Source organism: Lissotriton helveticus, chromosome 6 (genome assembly GCF_964261635.1).
Source record: "Lissotriton helveticus chromosome 6, aLisHel1.1, whole genome shotgun sequence".
Lineage (NCBI taxonomy): Eukaryota > Metazoa > Chordata > Amphibia > Caudata > Salamandridae > Lissotriton > Lissotriton helveticus.
Window position 1 is genome coordinate 46,778,323 of NC_136067.1, and position 19,264 is coordinate 46,797,586.

At 48.4% G+C, this 19,264-nt stretch overlaps 1 protein-coding gene across 7 annotated transcripts in view; it reads right to left on the reverse strand.

Annotated features, from left to right (window-relative positions):
- DNAH8 (dynein axonemal heavy chain 8) overlaps positions 1 to 19,264 on the reverse strand; it is a 10,041,960-nt gene that overhangs the window by 2,708,062 nt on the left and 7,314,634 nt on the right. For all 7 annotated transcript variants that reach the window (XM_078647354.1, XM_078647353.1, XM_078647356.1 and 4 more), the window contains one exon: positions 1,841 to 2,067. In XM_078647354.1, the coding sequence (XP_078503480.1) occupies positions 1,841 to 2,067 (227 nt within the window). The remainder of the gene's footprint in view (positions 1 to 1,840; positions 2,068 to 19,264) is intronic.

Here is a 19,264-nt window from a genome sequence, read left to right on the forward strand (position 1 = left end):
GGATCGTGTCGGCGAGACAGCACATGCGCGCCTAGACTTGACCTAAAAAGGAGTAACTAACAGACATATTAACACACAAGAAATTTAACAGACAAGCGAAAGAACCAATTCAAGCACAATAGGAGGAGTTTCACTAGATCAACCTAAAAAAGGTCTATCTCAGTACCTTCAACCCTATTCCGGCTTCTGACTGGGTGGAAGCTCATGGGCCTGCCTCTGGTATATTGCAGTTTTATGGGGGAGTCAGAAATTGTGTTCCTGACCTAGGTAAGTGTGTTTAGCAGCCTGAGTGTCTTTGTGTCTGTACTGGGGAGGATGTATGTATATCTGTGTGACTATCTTTGTGTTCATGCCTGCAACTGTGCATGTATGTATGTTTGCTTACATGACTGAGTGAATGATTAAGTGTATTTGTGTGTGTGCATGTGATTGAAATCCTGTTAAGGAGTTGTCAAGGCTGAAGCAGGGAGTCTTTTTTTTGGGATTCAAGGAGCTCCACCGCTTCCAAAATCCACCAGCCTCCACTGTTCAGGCCCCTGGCCTCACGCACTTAAGACATCTAAAACGACCACAGAGATAGTTGTAAAGGACTGGAGAAAGATTGGAATAGAGGATGGTATGTCTTACTGGTGCACTAACGTTTTTGTAGGATGCGTGTGGTAGATTACTCTATAATGCATATTGCAGTTTTACAGCCTGTATTTGTGATTTTTATCGTCATGTTCAATAATGTGTCCCCAGGGTAGTGGGATTTGTGCAATGACTACTTTATAATAGAAAATGTTCTGATGTATTAGTTGGCGGTCTGGCTCTCTTTTGTCATGGTGACAGAAGTCCCAATTGCCAAATTTATAAATGGCTATTTAATGCATTGACAGGGACCACCGTCAAAGCGGTTCCTAGCAATGTATGTATGTATGTATGCATTGCAACTCCATCAAACATGACAGAGCTGCACTGCAAAGTAATTTTTTTAAATAAAACCCCAGAGCAGGATTAAAAAAAAATAAAAAAATTTCAACTGCCTGCATCGCCATGGGAACATTTTGCAGTTTGTAGTTGCCCTTACCACTAGGGCTTACCAGTGAGTGATGAGCCCTGAAAACTGACCTGTTCTACGCACATTGAAATTAGGTGGACAGACATACAGGTGAACCTTGGGCTGTCGGAGGGGACTAACCATGGTGGAGATGAAGTAGTCTTAACTTTCGTTACAGCAAAAGATTCTCCAATTTTTAAACCTGGAGGGCGAAACATTATTTGATGGGAAGAATAATCTTTTACTGTTGAGATGGAGTACCCTTTCTGCCAATGTAGAACTCAGGTCCTAACTGCATGGGCCCAAAGGTTTGCTCAGAAGCACACAGGCAGCGTTATCAAAGCTCAGAGTGGCGAACACCAAGGCTGCATAGTCTTAATTCAACCTCATGCATCTTTATTCTACCTCCAGACAGTCCCTGCCTCTTTTTCTCACTCTTTCAGGTTCCTTTTCATCACTGCTTTCTCCCTAAATCACTGTCTTTTCTGTCTGCTCCCGGCCACGTTTTATGATTTTCTCTCTTGCTCTGGATTAAAGTTTGTTGAGGAAAAATAAGTGTAGGTCCCAAAAAATGATTGCCAGTGATCTCCACCTGCAACCACTGGCTCAAATGAAGCAGTAAAAATGATGTGCTGCTGTTGCTTTAACAATAGATTGTAATGCTTCCTTATTGATACTACTCACTGACAATATGTATTCATGCAAAGTATACCATCTTCTTAATGCCACTGATTACGTACTATTACTAGAAAACTAAAATACATTTCAGCATGAAGTATTTATAAAATAGTTGTGACGTACCTTTGAAAATAGTTCTCACAGTTCACTGCAACAGTGTCATGAAATGAGCCCATTAGTTCCACAACTTGTGTTTTAACTTCATCTGAGCAAACAATTGGAAATTCAGAGAGGAAATAACTTGAGACCTCAACCAGGGCTTCTCTAGGCCAGAGACTAAACCAGTCCATAGTGCATCCAGATATCAAGCCAGGAAATTTTAAAGACCGTGCACGGAACTTTTCACCAACCTGTAAAAGATAAAATAAAAATACATCTTATGCCAATTAAATGTAAATAGAGGCCAGTTATTCAAAAGCTACATCCATATATGGTTTATTATAAGCTTTAGAAGGAATTGTTTCTTACCTGTAACTCCTTTTTTCTAGCAGGGGATTTCCATTTATAGTCATAAACGCTGAATAAAGTAGCAAGCCCATCACCAGATAATGTGGTGGAGTAGACAGAGGATAATGCAGAGAAGTTAAGCTAAGAGATTTCTGTGCGCAGCCTGCCCTACTTTAGCGTCTCCTATAGCATCAGAACCTAGGCAGTAGTATTTGGTGAATGTATGTACTGATTTCCAGGTAGCTGCTTTACAGATCTCTGGAATGGGAAAATTGTGCAATAAAGCCGCAGTAGCTGCCTTTTCTCTAGTGGAGTGTGCCTTAGGTTTAGTTGGAACACTCTTGTTAGCTTTTTGATAGTATAATAAAATGCAAGTCACTATCCATCACAAAATGGATTGTTTGGAAGTAGCTAGCCCTGTACCGATCGCGCCATAGTTGATTAATAATTTGTCTGATTTGCGGATGACCTTAGTTTGATTGAAATAAAATTTCAGAACTCTTCGAACATCGAGGGAATGAAGGGTTCTTTTAGCTGGAGTAGAGGGATTTTGAAAGAATGCAGGCAGAGAGATTGTCTGGTGGACATAAAAGTCCAATACCACTTTAGGGCGGAACTTTGGTTGAGTTCTCATGACCACTTCGTTCGAATGGAAAACAGTATATGGCTCATGCAAACAGAGAGCTTGGATCTCAATAACCCTGCGGGCTGATGGTATCTCCACTAGGGAAGCGGTTTTCCAAGACAAATGTTGGAGACATGCCATGTTTATGGGTTCAAATGGATCCTATATAAGGCGTGAAAGGACTGCATTAAGCTCCCATGTAAGGTATTCTTATGGGAGGAAAAACCTTCTTTAAGCCCTCTAGGAAATCCTTGATTACAGGGATTCTGAAAAAAGAGGGTTGAGAAGGACATTTCCTGTAGGCAGTTAAAGCTGCCAGGTGAACTTTTATCGAAGAAAATTGTAAACCAGATTATGCCAATTGTAGTAAGTATGGACGAATAACATCTTCCTGGGAAGTGGTAGGGTCCTTGTTCCTGGATGAGCACCAAAAGCAGAATCTCTTCCATTTGAAAGTGTATGCAGAATATGTAGAAGGGTGCTCAGCTTTCTTTAGAATCACCATGAGGTCCTGAGGCAGATTTAGATGTCCATATTTTACTAGCTCAGGAGCCATGCTGCCAAATTCAAAGAGGAGAGATTGGGATGAACTATCTGGCCTCCGAATTTCATCGGCAGATCTGGTCTGCATCAGATGTGGACAGACAGACCGGTGAAGCAGGTCCATGAACCACCATTAACGTGGCCACTCCAGAGCTATGAGGCTCAATTGTAGAGAACTGCTGGGATCAGGGGAATCGGCGGAAAAGCGTAGAAAAATTTGCCGTACCAGGGCATTTCCCAAAGTCCTTGTGTGGAAGAACCATGATGCAAAGCTTCAATATTTGCTGTTTTCCCATCGTTGAAAAATGTCTTGTACCACGTCGTCGTCATTTAAGACCTACTCGTGGTTTTCTTGCAGTAGTTTGCTGAGTAAGTCTGCTTGTGCATTTTGGACATCTGGCAGGTCGGTTGCTATTATAGTCAGGTCCCTGGCTAGAAGCCATTTACAGATAGTCTGGGACTCATGCGACAACGGCCTGGGCCTTGTCCCTCCCTGCTTGTTGATGTAGCACATTGTTGTGGTGTTGTCCGGCTGAACAACACCATGAGTGTTGTCTAAGAGCTGCTCTGTGGCAGTATTCATGAGCCGCTAATAAGTTGCTGCCGTCCCGCACATCTTCCAATCCACAGAGTCCAACTTCTGACTTTCCTTATCAGGAGGAACTGTAGAAGAAGGAGTAGTGACAAGATGTTTCTTTGCCGCCACTATTATCACAGATTCTGGTGTAGGATTTGTGCAGAGGAAAACTAAATTCTGCTCTGGAGGACAATATTTTTTGTGGAGCCTGGAAGGTGCCGTCTTCACAGAGGCTGGTGTTAAACAAAGCTCAATAGCTGGTCAAGTAGACCTGACACTAGGGGTAACATCGTCCATCGGTGAACTACGTGGAGAGTCAGACAGTGTTGGTGAATAGCGTTCAGTAGACACTGAGCATCTCGTCAGAGAGTGTGAGTGATGATGATGACGATGACGGGAGCATCTTGAAGAAGCCGAAGTATGCGGTGAGCTGTGATAACGATGATGAAGCCAAGAATGGTGGCGCCATCCAGATTGTGATCTCCGTGGTATAAGTGGTGCCTGTGGTGGTATAACTGGTGCCTGTGGTGGAGGAGACTGTGGCAGAGTAGCTGGTGGAGGTTGTGGGCAGAGGAGGTGGAGAAGCTGGATGAAGACCAGAAGATGGAGAATACGTTCTTGAATATTCCGAGTCTGGTGAGGAGTAAATGAGCCTTCTCTTTTTCCTAGCCTTATGTAGCCTGAATGACTTAGAAGGAGTTCGCAATGTTGACAAACCTCGATGCCGCAACCTACTTGTTGACAGTGAACGGCGACGGCAACGCGACATCGAGTATGCCTTGATGTCGATCTTCAGTGGTGTCCCAACATCAATCACTGACAGTGCCTTGACGGCGACCTGGACCTGGACGGCGACCTCAATGGAGACCTCGACGTCAAACAGGGACTGAGGGTCGATGAAGTGATGGACGACCTCAATAGACCTGGCCTTGATGCTGATCTTTGCCGCTTGCTCAACGTCGTACCTTGAATAGATGGCGAACAGGTCGGTGCTGTACCTCTCATCAACGTCGATATTCTTGACATCAACCAGGGCGGATGATGTTTTTGAGTTGTTTTCTTCTTGGCACGTCCACCAGAGACTGGTAACAGAGAAAAGGTAGAGGTCTGATCCGCTTCATTTTTCGTTCCTCTGTTCCATGAAGGAAAATCTTCTCACAATCTCTAAGGGTGCGCCTGGAAAATTCCTGCAGTGCTGGCAAGACTCAGGAACGGGGTCTTCTGGAAGGCATATTATACACACATTATGTGGAACTGTCTTGGCCTTTTTTCTCCTACAGGCTGGGCACTTGTCAAAAAGAGATGGCATTTTTCTGACAAACTGCCTATAATTCCTGTCAGAAAAACACAAAAAAGGCAGGGAGAGATGAAAGACTTCGAGTGAAACTGTTTACGGTCAAATTCAGTTAAGAATTTTGAACAACTGCTCTGGGGTTCCCGCACGTGGATCCCCACACTATTCAGGGCTTAAGACTATACATTAAAATCCCCTGCAAGAGAAATGATACCTTTCTGGGTGACAGTTGGGAAACTGTAGAACTTGTCCAGTCATTCACTGCTACTCTAGCCAGGAACAATGAACAGATACTTACTTGTAATCCTATTTGATTGTACTCTTAAACTCCTACGTTCTCATTCAAGCCTAGAGAACCTATTTATTATTTTTTAAGAACTGACATTTTTTGTGCATTTCTGAAACCTATATTTTACCATAACTAAAATAGTTCAAAATGACAGACAATTGCTTGAAAAACTATTTTACTACCTTTTTATAAAAGACAAAACACAAAGTAAATACATGAAATGGAGCCACCATAGTGGCTACAGCAACATAGAGTAGAAAATACAGTCGATGTAGCCACTGGCTTACATGTCCGCACACACCTTGTGATAGAATTGTCCACAATTAATTTTGAAAGGGATGACCAACTAAGCTAACCAAATGGATTCCCAAAGCTTTTACCTATAAAAAGGTATCTGCCCTGTGGTCCAACAGTAAACAGTCAGTTAAATGTCCGTACAAATCTAATGACAGCTCCAAAGGTCGCTTCAACCATTGCAGGATGATTGTTGGCCTGAAAAAGTAACAATTTATTTGCTTTTTGACAGCACATGGTTCGGTACAATAATCTAAGGCATCATTATTTACTAGTGGTATACAGCACAGCTTTGCTTGCTATAGCGCATAGAAGAAAATATATTAGATCAGTAAGGACAAATGAACATGAAATAAAATGATAAAATTTGTACAAGGACATCTTCTCATTAATACGAATTTCATAACTGCATGTGAGATTTTTTCTATTTTGAATAATTTAATAATCGGTAAGGGAAGCAAAGTAAAAGAAACAAAATGCCCAAATGAGAGTCATTATTTCCATGTATAATTAGCCAGATGTTAAGGAGAGAGCATCTGATTGCTAAGGGTTTCTGCAGTTGATGTGATTAAATGCATTTCTTTAACTGGTTAGGCCAGTTGGGTGATTGTTACAAAGTGGAGTATTAATAGTGATAAGACTTACCAATAGTAAGAAGGTCACAAACACAATAAAAGGGACATTCAAGGTCTCTTCAAATTACTCCCTTGCTCAACCCTTGGTAGCTGGCAACGAGCAGGCAGGCATAACATAGCAAACAGGTGTGTAAATCATTTAAAAACATCAATACATTAAATAAATAAGATAAAACACAATAAAAATTCAACTCCAAGTTATAAAAATAGACCATATTCTATGAACAAATAGACACAAAAGACAAAAATCCAATGTAGGTAACCAGATATATGAATTTTCTAGTGCTTAAAAACCAATAGCACTAAATTGGGACATCTGGTCATGCTTGACTGGGACAAAGTTAAAGTTTGAGCCCAACAGTGATGGAGCTTAGTTTATCGGTCCGATAAACTAAGCAAGAGGCCTCGGTCAAAATTTTATCTTCACCCTTAAAAACTTTTCTGGAAGACTTACTCTCGACGTCAAGCGAGGCTTCTCTTCAGGCCAGATTCAGTGCTGTTTCATCAGCTTGACTTTTTGTGAGGCCCCAGTGAAATCCTGGAAGTCTGGAGCTTTCAACGGGATGAACCTGAAATCCAGGCTGGGTTGCAATTGAAGGCAGCCGGCTTGATTCTTGACGTAGAGTCGTTCACCTTATGAAACTTTTTCCAAAAAGTTGGCCAAACTTCTGGATCTTCTTCCAGAATGTGTCCTTGAGGGTTCAAAGAGTCTGCAACACCAATCCAGGGGTCTAGAATCTCTGAGATTGCTTGGATAACTCTTCCATATGTGTGCTGTGTTTCTAGGCATCAAGCAGGGGGGCACCCCTAACTAAAGGGTGCCACACAGGTGTATGATCACTTCCTCTAAAGTGTGCCATATTCTTGTCCCAGAAAGCACTATTCTCCCAAAATCCAACGTAGAGAATTTCTTTCCTGGGAGTTTAGACCAGGCTAAGCCAACCTACTGGTGTGGCTAAGATTCCCTAACACTCCCCTTCCATCTCTCCTCAATCTAATTACAGGAGCTCCTGTGCGGCTGTGGTGGTAGGATGTGGGGGTGAGCCTGTGCTGTCCTTAAGTGCCATTGACCCTTTAAATGCAAGTTTGGCCAACCCTCCTCCATCCTGCCATCTGTAGTTTCATTTCTCCTCCTACAGGAAACCGATTGTCTCTCTGGCAGGCGTCTTCACACCTCATTAAGAAGATAGCTTGGCTCAGCCTAGCAGAGACTAGGCATTCAGGAGAGAGCAAATGGAAGGCAGGATGTTGGCTACACAAAAAAGGAAAGTGTAATAACTTATTTTAGGTGTTATAGATCTAACAGTTTCAGGTTGCTGTATTTATCATAATTATGATACTAAGGGCTTTTCAGGTTGCTGTATTTATCATAATTATGATACTAAGGGCTAGATGTAGGTAAATCAGATTTACCGATTCATAAATACCGAATTTTACCGATTCGGTATTCATGAATCGGTAAATCTGATGTAGGTAATTATTCGGTAACAAATACCGAATCGGTAGGATGCGGTAATTACCAATTCGGTAATTAACAAATCGGTATTTGCCATTGATTCCTATGGGCCTTGAAGCCCATAGGAATCAATGGCAAATACCGATTCGGTAATTACCGAATCGGTAAAAATACCGAATTGCCAAGGTGGACAGGGTGTCACTTTGACACCCTGTTGCACCCCTGTTTCTGGCTTGTGTGCCATGTGACACACAGACATGCCCTTAGGGCATGTCTGTGTGCCACATGGCACAGGTGTACATGCACAGATGTGCATGTACACAGGAACTCGTTAATTACCATGCAATAGTATTACATGGTAAATAACGAATTCTTAGGGGCCTGTGGCACTGTTTACTGTGCCACCTACATATTGATTTACATAATTGGTAAATTTACCGATTCTGTAAATCAAAGGCCCCCTACATTACAAAACCCAAATACCGGTCTGTAACGGCCGAAATCGGCCATTACCGACCGGTATTTGGTCTCCTACATCTGGCCCCTAGTCCTTTAATTACACATTCAGCTTCTTCCTAGCAATATTAATACTTAAATAAAATATTTCAATGTTAGCCTATGTAGCTAATTATCTACAATGGAGAAAAAAAGATTTGGCAGTTTTCCTCTCACCAGTGCTTATAAAAAATATTTTATAAAATCCCTGCTTATAGTTAACTAGCAGCCTACATCTGTGGCACCTAGAGAAGAACTTAAGGGTGACTTTCACATAAAAATAAGTTTTTAGTAAGTATTCGGTAGTGGGAGTTGAGGTTCTGGGGTAGACTCAGGGGTCCTCCGGGGTCAGTGATGCACTTTTGTTACACCCCCAATGGCACTAGGGCTGCCGGGTGCAGAGTGTTAAGGTGCAATGTTATCCAATGGGGGATAGGGCGCCTCCGGTTGGTGGCTGCTGGCTAGCAGGCCACTGGGTTGTGGAAACAAATCTCCTGGACTTTATCTCAGGGCAAATGTGGAAACAAATTAGCACCCAAGGTGCACACTAGGGCTGCTGGATGCAGGGTGCTGTTTCGACCTTAGACGCCCTGTTGTTTTCAATGGAGAACCTCCGGTTTGCAAAAGCACTACTGGCAGGGAGACGAAGGTCTTCTGGGTGTGACTACCACTTCAAGAGGAAAGTTGAAAATTAAGGGGTTGTTTAGGCACCGTTGGTTTGGGCACACAAGGCTGTGGGGCATCGGGTGCAGGTTACCAGCTCCTAGTCGCGGTTAGGGAGAATTTTGGATTTAAAATGCAGGCGTCGGCTGGAGGTTTGGGTCGGGATCGCCGGGGTGACATCCTCGTGGTATTTGCCCACTCAAGCTCGGGCTGTGGACGGCAGGTGCAGAGTGGTGCAGATTTGCGGTTTCCAGCCAAGGCCAGAGGTTGCAGATGAACAAATCCGGTGTTCACAGGAGACAGTCTTTGGAGGAGAAGGGAGGCAGGTCCTCCAGGGTTTTTGAGGTTGCTGGCTGCAGGACACACCGGAATTTCGTAGGAGCAGGTTCGAGGGGGAGACTGGCCAGTAGTGTTTTATAGCATTTTAGGACCCTAGTGTAATTTTCCCGATACATGTCCTTATATAGGTATAAATCACCATATCCTTATATAGGCATAGAAATCATAACCATATATAGACATAGCTCATGCAGTCCAAATACGGCATGGCTACTTCCACTAGATCAGAAAATCCACAACGATTTCTTGGAAAACTCGGCTTCAGCAGCTAGGGACTTCCCCTTGCTTGAATATTGATTTGTCCAAGAACTCATGGAGTTTTCAAAGAACTGAGACTCTTTGATGACATTATTATGTCCACCTTTACGTCAAACTCGGCACCTTCAAGGTATAAATATGCCCACACTTGCCATAGCATACACATGGTGGTTTGGAGCAGTTCGACTATCTACTTGCCCGACGCATCCTGCTACAGCAAGTGCCGAAGGAAGCCGACCCTCCAGCAGACGCACTGAGAGAGACGCTGTCTTTTCTCTGACCGAGAAAGCTGGCTCCAGTGTTTCCAAGCTACCCTTGTGGGTTGTTGGGAAATCGAGTCCTGAGACTGACCTCCTTCATTCTAAACCAAGGTACGGAGCTGATTAGACCCTAAGAGAAATCTTGGATAGATTCTTAGCGAAAGAATACAAAACTTATGCTACATCACACTTACTGTTGAGCACTTTTTAGCCTTTGTTATTCATGTATGTATTTATTTATGGTCTAGGAACCATACAATGCTTTTAAAGTATTATTTTATAATGCTCTTCTTACTGTACGCATTATACTTTGCAACCAGTATCACGATTGTAGCAGTACATTTCTTCTGCCTGAGAAAGAAGACCGGTAATGATATATCTGTAAGAAACAGTAGTTAGTGTTAGATTCCTTACCTTAGAATATCCCCTGGCGTCAGACTGGATCCGGAAAGTTTTGCGTAGCAGTACCCCTGCGCGTCGGTAGGCGTCATCTGCGGCTCCGCGTCCGTCGTCGTGGTCGCCGGGATGACGTCGTCGGAGTACTTAGACGCCGCCCTCGTGCGCTGACGTCAGTTCTTGTACATAGCTTTCCGCGCCAGGAATGCAGAGCCATGCCAGAGACCGACACTGGTGCCATAAAACTAGGGCCCTCAAAGGGAAACACCTTAACCCTAGATATCGGTCCGCAGAACAGGGAGGATGGGTGGGGCGGTAAGGAATCTAAAACTAACTACTATTTCTTACAGATATATCATTACCGAAAGTAAGTAACTTGTGCATCTGAAAGAAACAGGTTAGAGTTATATTCTGTACCTTAGAATAGATACCCCAGCAATACCAACTCCGGTGGTGGATCTGCAGACCAAGATCACACCACAAAGTCCTAGAGAACGGAACGGCCGAAAAAGCCATCTCTCCGGACTTGGCTGTTCAGGCAGTAGTGTCTAGCAAACGTGTACAGCGAGGCCCACGTAGCTGCCTGACAGATGTCCTGCAAGGGGACTCCCCGACCCAGGGCAGTAGTAGCCGCTGTGGCCCGAGTGGAATGGGCGCTCAGCCCAACAGGGGGCTCCTTTTTAGCCAAGGAGTAACAGACCTTGATGCGCAGCACGACCCACCAAGAGATGGTCCGTTTGTGCACCGCCCGTCCCTTCTTCGCGCCCACATAACCAACAAAGAGCTGGTCGTCCACCCGGAACTGGCGTGTGCGATCAAGGTAGAAGGAGAGCGCACGTTTTGGGTCCAGACGTTGGAGCCTCCTTGGAAGGATGCGGAGGTGGAAAGAAGGTGGGCAAGGTGATGGACTGCCCGATGTAAAAGGCTGTAACCACCTTGGGCAGGAAAGAAGGACGTGTTTTCAACACAACTTTTTCCGGCTGGACGGAAAGAAAAGGAGGCTTAGAAGAAAGAGCTTGGACCTCACTCACTCTCCTGGCAGAGGTGATGGCTACCAGGAATGCATTTTTAGGAGTAAGAAGATGAAGAGGGCAATTGTGAAGTGGCTCGAAAGGAGCGCACATCAGAAATGTAAGAACAAGTTTCAAGTCCCACTGAGGCATCACGAAAGGAACAGGAGGGAACATGTGCGCGATGCCCTTCAAGAATCTACTTACAACAGGGGACTTGAAAAGAGAAGGCTGATCAGGAAGCCTCAAGAAGGCAGAAATGGCAGAGAGGTAGCCCTTAAGAGTGCCCAGAGCAGAGCCCTGCTGGGCCAAAGAAAGAGGATCCACTTCCTTAATTGTGCACCATGCCACAAATTTGTTCCACCTGCAGACGTATACCGATTTTGTGGAGGGACGCCTAGCTGCCAGAATCACATCACATACTTCAGGAAGCAAGTCAAATGTCCTCAACTTCCGCCGCTCAATCTCCACGCAAGGAGGTGAAGGCTGGACAGGTTTGGGTGGAGGACCGTCCCCTGCTACTGCGACAAAAGGTTCTCCTGAAGAGGCAGACGAAACGGAGGATTGACTGACATGCTGAGTAGCTCGGGATATCAGTATCTTCATGCCCAGTCCGGAGCCACAAGGATAACTTGGGCCCGGTCGCGTCTGATCTTCTTCAGCACTCTGGGCAGAAGTGGTATAGGCGGAAAGGCGTACAACAGACCGCAGCTCCACTCATGACGAAAAGCGTCTCCGAGCGAGTACCGCCTTGGAAATTCCAATGTGCAGAACTGATGACATTATGCGTTCTCTTTGGTGACGAATAGATCTAACCAAGGCTCTCCCCACTGCCGAAAGAGGCCTTGCGCCACGTCCGAGTACAGACGTCATTAGTGATCCATCATGCACCGGCGGCTGAGTTTGTCCGGCCTGGCGCTCAGGGAACCTGCCAGGTGTTGAATCACCAGGGTGACGCCCTGGTGTTTCAGCCATGTCCAGAGGCGCAGAGCGATTCAGAAAAGGGGGTGGTGATGAACAGAGTGTCTGAATTAAGCAGACCACTCTTACCCAGTCCAAAGATCAGGGCTTGATCCATCACCGTTATTTATCTCACTGCACCCATCCCAGCTCAGAACCTGGCTATATGCAAATTAGTCTGTCCCCGGCCCAGTGCATCATGGAACAGGGCAGACCAAACTACCAAGCCAATTCTTCACCAGAAAGGAGACAAGCTACCGGGGACCGGTTTCTGGCATTTCAGCCTCTTTGGCCCGGCTTGCTTGAATCCTGATGGAGCAGTGAGAAAGGGACTCATGTCTGAGTATACCCTGCCACACCTATAGTGGCCAAAAACGATTCAGAAAAGGGGGTGGTGATGAACAGAGTGTCTGAATTAAGCAGACCACTCTTACCCAGTCCAAAGATCAGGGCTTGATCCATCACCGTTATTTATCTGACTGCCTCATCCCAGCTCAGAACCTGGCTATATGCAAATTAGTCTGTCCCTGGCCCAGTGCATCATGGAACAGGGCAGACCAAACTACCAAGCCAATTCTTCACCAGAAAGGAGACAAGCTACCGGGGACCGGTTTCTGGCATTTCAGCCTCTTCGGCCCGGCTTGCTTGAATCCTGATGGAGCAGTGAGAAAGGGACTCATGTCTGAGTATACCCTGCCACACCTATAGTGGCCAAAAACGATTCAGAAAAGGGGGTGGTGATGAACAGAGTGTCTGAATTAAGCAGACCACTCTTACCCAGTCCAAAGATCAGGGCTTGATCCATCACCGTTATTTATCTCACTGCCCCATCCCAGCTCAGAACCTGGCTATATGCAAATTAGTCTGTCCCTGGCCCAGTGCATCATGGAACAGGGCAGACCAAACTACCAAGCCAATTCTTCACCAGAAAGGAGACAAGCTACCGGGGACCGGTTTCTGGCATTTCAGCCTCTTCGGCCCGGCTTGCTTGAATCCTGATGGAGCAGTGAGAAAGGGACTCATGTCTGAGTATACCCTGCCACACCTATAGTGGCCAAAAACGATTTAGAAAAGGGGGTGGTGATGAACAGAGTGTCTGAATTAAGCAGACCATTCTTACCCAGTCCAAAGATCAGGGCTTGATCCATCACCGTTATTTATCTCACTGCCCCATCCCAGCTCAGAACCTGGCTATATGCAAATTAGTCTGTCCCTGGCCCAGTGCATCATGGAACAGGGCAGACCAAACTACCAAGCCAATTCTTCACCAGAAAGGAGACAAGCTACCGGGGACCGGTTTCTGGCATTTCAGCCTCTTCGGCCCGGCTTGCTTGAATCCTGATGGAGCAGTGAGAAAGGGACTCATGTCTGAGTATACCCTGCCACACCTATAGTGGCCAAAAACGATTCAGAAAAGGGGGTGGTGATGAACAGAGTGTCTGAATTAAGCAGACCACTCTTACCCAGTCCAAAGATCAGGGCTTGATCCATCACCGTTATTTATCTCACTGCCCCATCCCAGCTCAGAACCTGGCTATATGCAAATTAGTCTGTCCCTGGCCCAGTGCATCATGGAACAGGGCAGACCAAACTACCAAGCCAATTCTTCACCAGAAAGGAGACAAGCTACCGGGGACCGGTTTCTGGCATTTCAGCCTCTTTGGCCCGGCTTGCTTGAATCCTGATGGAGCAGTGAGAAAGGGACTCATGTCTGAGTATACCCTGCCACACCTATAGTGGCCAAAAACGATTCAGAAAAGGGGGTGGTGATGAACAGAGTGTCTGAATTAAGCAGACCACTCTTACCCAGTCCAAAGATCAGGGCGACAAAAGGTTCTCCTGAAGAGGCAGACGAAACGGAGGATTGACTGACATGCTGAGTAGCTCGGGATATCAGTATCTTCATGCCCAGTCCGGAGCCACAAGGATAACTTGGGCCCGGTCGCGTCTGATCTTCTTCAGCACTCTGGGCAGAAGTGGTATAGGCGGAAAGGCGTACAACAGACCGCAGCTCCACTCGTGACGAAAAGCGTCTCCGAGCGAGTACCGCCTTGGAAATTCCAATGTGCAGAACTGATGACATTATGCGTTCTCTTTGGTGACGAATAGATCTAACCAAGGCTCTCCCCACTGCCGAAAGAGGCCTTGCGCCACGTCCGAGTACAGACGTCATTAGTGATCCATCATGCACCGGCGGCTGAGTTTGTCCGGCCTGGCGCTCAGGGAACCTGCCAGGTGTTGAATCACCAGGGTGACGCCCTGGTGTTTCAGCCATGTCCAGAGGCGCAGAGCCACCTGACAAAGGGTCCACGACTCACCCCACCCTGTTTGTTGCAGTACCACATGCCGGTGGTGTTGTCCGTAAACACCTGCACTACACTTCCCTGGACAGAGGGAAGGAATGCGTTCAGTGCAAGTCGGATCGCCCGCAGCTTTAGAAGGTTGATGTGGAGCCGGGACTCCGCCGGAGACCAGAGGCCTCTGATCTCCCTCTCTCCCATGTGGCCCCCCTATCCCAGGAGGGACGCATCTGTCACCACTATGTGCTCCGGTTGGGGAAGGGAGAGAGATCTGCCCCTGACCCAATCGCGGTTCGTGAGCCACCACTGAAACTGTTTCGCAGTGCCCTCCGAGATTCGGACGTGGTCGGGCAGGTTGCCCTGATTCTTTGTCCACTGAAACTTCAGGTCCCACTGCAGGGCCCGCATCCGCCACCTGGCGTGATGCACCAGAAGGATGCAGGAGGCCATCAGCCCCAGGAGCCGCAGCGTCAACCTTACCGAGACTCGGGATAAAGGCTGAAAGACCGGAATCAGAGCCTGAATATCCCGAACCCGCTGTTCAGGGGGATAAACCCGAAACTGCGCTGAGTCTAGAAACGCTCCGATGAAGAGGAGCTTCTGAGAGGGACACAGGTGTGACTTTGGCACGTTGATGGAGAACCCCAGCGAGTGCAGCAGGTCGGCCGGAGTCTGGAGGTGGGAGACGACAGTTTGGGGCGAGCCTGCCTTCAACAACCAATCGTCGAGATAGGGGAAGACTGAAACCCCTAATCTGTGCAGATGAGGTGCGACCACTGCCATCACTTTCGTGAACTGCCGTGGGACGCTGATAAGGCCGAAGGGGAGCACAGTAAGCTGAAAGTCCTCGTGGCCTACCATGAACCGCAGGTATCGCCGGTGGGCCACCAGGACGGGGATGTGGAAATACGCGTCCTGCAAGCCCAACACTACCATCCAGTCTTCTGGGTCCAGGGCAGCTAGGACCTGAGCAAAAGTCAGCATCTTGAACTTCTCCTTCTAGGGGAAGCCGTTGATGGGCGTAGGCCCCCTTTGCCCTTCTTGGGTACCAGAAAGTAGTCCGAATAGCAACCACGTCCTACTTCTAGCCCAGGAACATGCTCGACGGCTCCCTTGGCCAAGAGGGCCGTAACTTCCTCCTGCAGAAGTCACAAGTGAGCCCCCGACATGCGATGGTACTGCGGTGGCATGGCTGGACGGTTCGCCTCGAAGGGGAGGGAGTAGCCCCTTTGGACGATTTGCAGCACCCACCTGTCCGATGTGATGGAGCGCCAGTGCAGGAGGTGATGGCGAACCATGCCCCCCACTGGCGTGGAATGGGCCTGAAAACTCAGACTAGGAGGATTTTGAGGCAGATGCTGTGGGGGCGGGTGTGGACTGGCCTTGCCTGTGTCCCCCGGCACAGCCACGGCGGTTACCGCGGCCGCGTTGAGGTTGGTTCTGCGGCCTGTGGCTAGCGGGATGTGAGGGGGCGCCCCTTCCTTGGCCACGAAAGGGACGAAAGGCGGTCGTTTGCTGGCGTTGGCCGAGGACCAAGGACTTGGCCGTAGCCCTGGAGTCCTTAAAACCTTCCAGCGCGCTGTCCGCCTTTTCGCCAAAAAGGCGACGGCCATCAAAGGGATGCTTGGACATCGCGCAAAAAGTTGGTGGACCTCAGCCAGGTGTGGCGGCGAACCGCCATCGTCGTTGCAATCACCCTGCCTAGTCCGTGGTATCCAGTCCACACCGAATGGAATATCGTGCTGCGCCCCTTCGCTCCGCGAGGGCCTGGGTTAGCTTTGCCTTGACCTCCGCTGGGCATTTCGGCAGCACTTCCGCAACCCTATCCCACAAAGAGTGGGAGTAACGGCCCAAAAGGCAGGCGATATTGACAGACCGCAACCCCAAGCTCAGTGAGGAGAACAGCTTCTTACCGAAGTGGTTGTACCTTTTGTATTCCCGATCCAGAGGGGCGGTCGGGAATGCGGTCTGGGAAGTTGAAGCCTGGATCACCAGGCTCTCAGGGGTGGGCTGAACGGAGAGGAAACTGGGGTCGCCCGGAGCCATGTGGTGGCGTCGGGCCACGTTCCGATCCACAGGGAGGCCTGTGGAGGGCTTGGACCAGGTGCCCAACAGAATGTCAGTGAGGGCCTCGTTGAACGGCAGGAGAGTCTCCAAGGAGCTTGCCTGCAGTTTGAGTACCTCAGTGAGGAGGTTAGTCCTCACGGCCACGACTGGGAGCTCGAGAGCCAAGGCCTTGGCTGCCTGAGTCCACCACTGGCTTCCACAAGTTCTTCCGTCCAGTCCTGACTCAACTGACACTGCAGTGCCAGAGGGTCCTCAAACCCCTCCCAATCCCCCTCGTCCTCCATCTCCTGAAAGTCAGGAAGAAAGGATGGAGCCAGATCGTCGGTAAAAGGCTCACCTATCGGCGTCAAAGACGGCGCCGGTCCGACGCCGGATCCAGACCAGGATGGGGATCGGGCCGCCCCCGCCCGAGGACGGCGCCGGGGGGACACCCTTGGTGACGACGGTGGTGGAGGGGTTATAAGGTCAACTGGCGTTGACACGGATCTAGGCCTGGATCCTGAGGAGTCCTGTGGCATCGGGACCGAAGTCGCTGATGGCGCTGGGGCCGAAGCACCCGACGGCGCTGGGGCCATAGCCACCGGCCCACTTGGGCTCCCAGACGGGTCCGCGGGCCCCGGAAGGCACTTAGACAAGGCCCGACGGAGGGAAGGAAGGTGCTGATCTCCTCCGGCATCGCGTTCAGCCCAGGGACCGGCGGGTGTGGAGATGGACGCGGCGCTTGCGGCTCTGGTGGAGCCGCGTGGGTGGTGTCGCCCGAACCCCCGGCCACGTCGCACGAGCGTCGGGGGGGAGTCAGAAGAGCGATGTCACTTCTTCGACTTCTTGTGCCTCGACTTACCTGAGGACTTTGAACCCCAGGAGTGGTGTCGACTCGCCGAGCTGTGATGACTGTGGCCCCACGACCGGTCCCTTGACCTCCTCCTGGACCGGGACCTCGAGCGGCGCGGGGTCGACTGCTGGATCTCGAGTCGCTTACGGGACCTATCAGTCGGTTACAGTCGTCACAGGGCTTGAACCCGGGCATACCTACCGGCACCGGAGTCGATAAACGGCTCGAGAAGATCCAAAACAGATCGAAAAAAGTTAGTCAAAAAGTGACTAAGGAGTACTGCTCTTCCCGGATCTGCGCTTGCTGGCGCGGAAAAAAGAAGTACTGACATCAGTGCGCGAGGGCGGCGTCTAAGTACTCTGACGACATCATCCCGGCGACCACGACGCCGACGACGGACGCGGAGCCGCAGAGGACGCCTACCGACGCCTAGGGGTACTGCTACGCAAAACTTTCCGGATCCAGTCTGACACCTGGGGATATTCTAAGGTAAGGAATCTAACACTAACCTGTTTGTTTCAGATAAAAACTTTTATTGACAACGCCCGTATCTCTATTTCTCTGTACTTCTGGTGAAACAAAAGCATGCACGCATGACTGAGTAAAATATCTATCTATTGTTTCCACGACTCTGAAGATCAGTTTTATCTTGGGGAAACAAAGTTGTCATGTTTATGCAGTTGTCAGAAACGAAATTCCTTCTTGTGAATTCGAGAAAGTTTCTAGTGATCTCTGAGCTAACTGGCACTCACACTTATGTTTAATATATTCGATGGAGACCTAGTAGACATAAGTCCTACATCACATCTATAGGATATATTATTCCAATGCGCAGAGCCTATTGGGAATATAGGAACTACACTACAGTAGGGCTAGGGCCAAGTCAGTGGGCATCTTCCTCTTGTTAGCTGTTGCATGGCTGCTCGGTCCTTCTTCTTCTTCCTCTTGTAGTATCTTCTTGGCTGAGGAATAAAGGTTATGGGGTGCCCCTAAATACTAGATTCAGGGGCATTACAGGTAGGTAAAAGGCAGTGGCCAATGGGTCCATTCCCTGGGGTGGGTATACCCCCTATTATCCCACCCTCCAGTGGGAGGGGGGCACGAACCTGTCCCTAATTGGGTGAGCCCCCCATCTTCAAGATGGCGTGGAGTGAGTTGTGCTTCACCTCACCTCCCCCACCTGAGGGGTAGAGTTGGCAGAGGTGGGCACACCTCTCTTCCTCACTTGTTTTTCCCGCCGGTTCCCCTGCCCAAAGAGGGATCAGAACCAGTGGGGACCAGTTGCTGAGAGCAGCAAGTGGGGAAGCTCACAAAGGTGGCAAGCCTTTGAAGCTTCCCCTTCGTGAACCCTGCCCATCCTGGGGGGGAGGCTTGGCACCTTGTCCCAGGACATGCATTTTTCAGGCCACAGAGAGCAGCAGGTACTCGACCCAGGGGTCCACAAACATGTCTGGTGGTGGCAGATAAAAGCAGCCACTCAGCCTGGACATTAGTGGTAGGTTAGGTTTCAGGGGGCATCTCTAAGATGCCCTCTGTGTGCATTTTTCATTAAATCTCACACTGGCATTAGTGTGGGTTTAATGTGCTGAGAAGTTTGATACCAAACGTCCCAGTTTTCTGTGTAGGGATTATGGTGCTGTGGAATTCATAATGACAAGTTCCCAGCACCATATACTCTTAATGGCAGCACTGCACTCACAATGTCGAAGAATGGACTTAGACACTGTAGGGGTACAGGGCTCATGCACCTGTACCCTCACCACTGATATAGTGCACCCAAATAGAGGGGTGACTGGCATATGCCAGG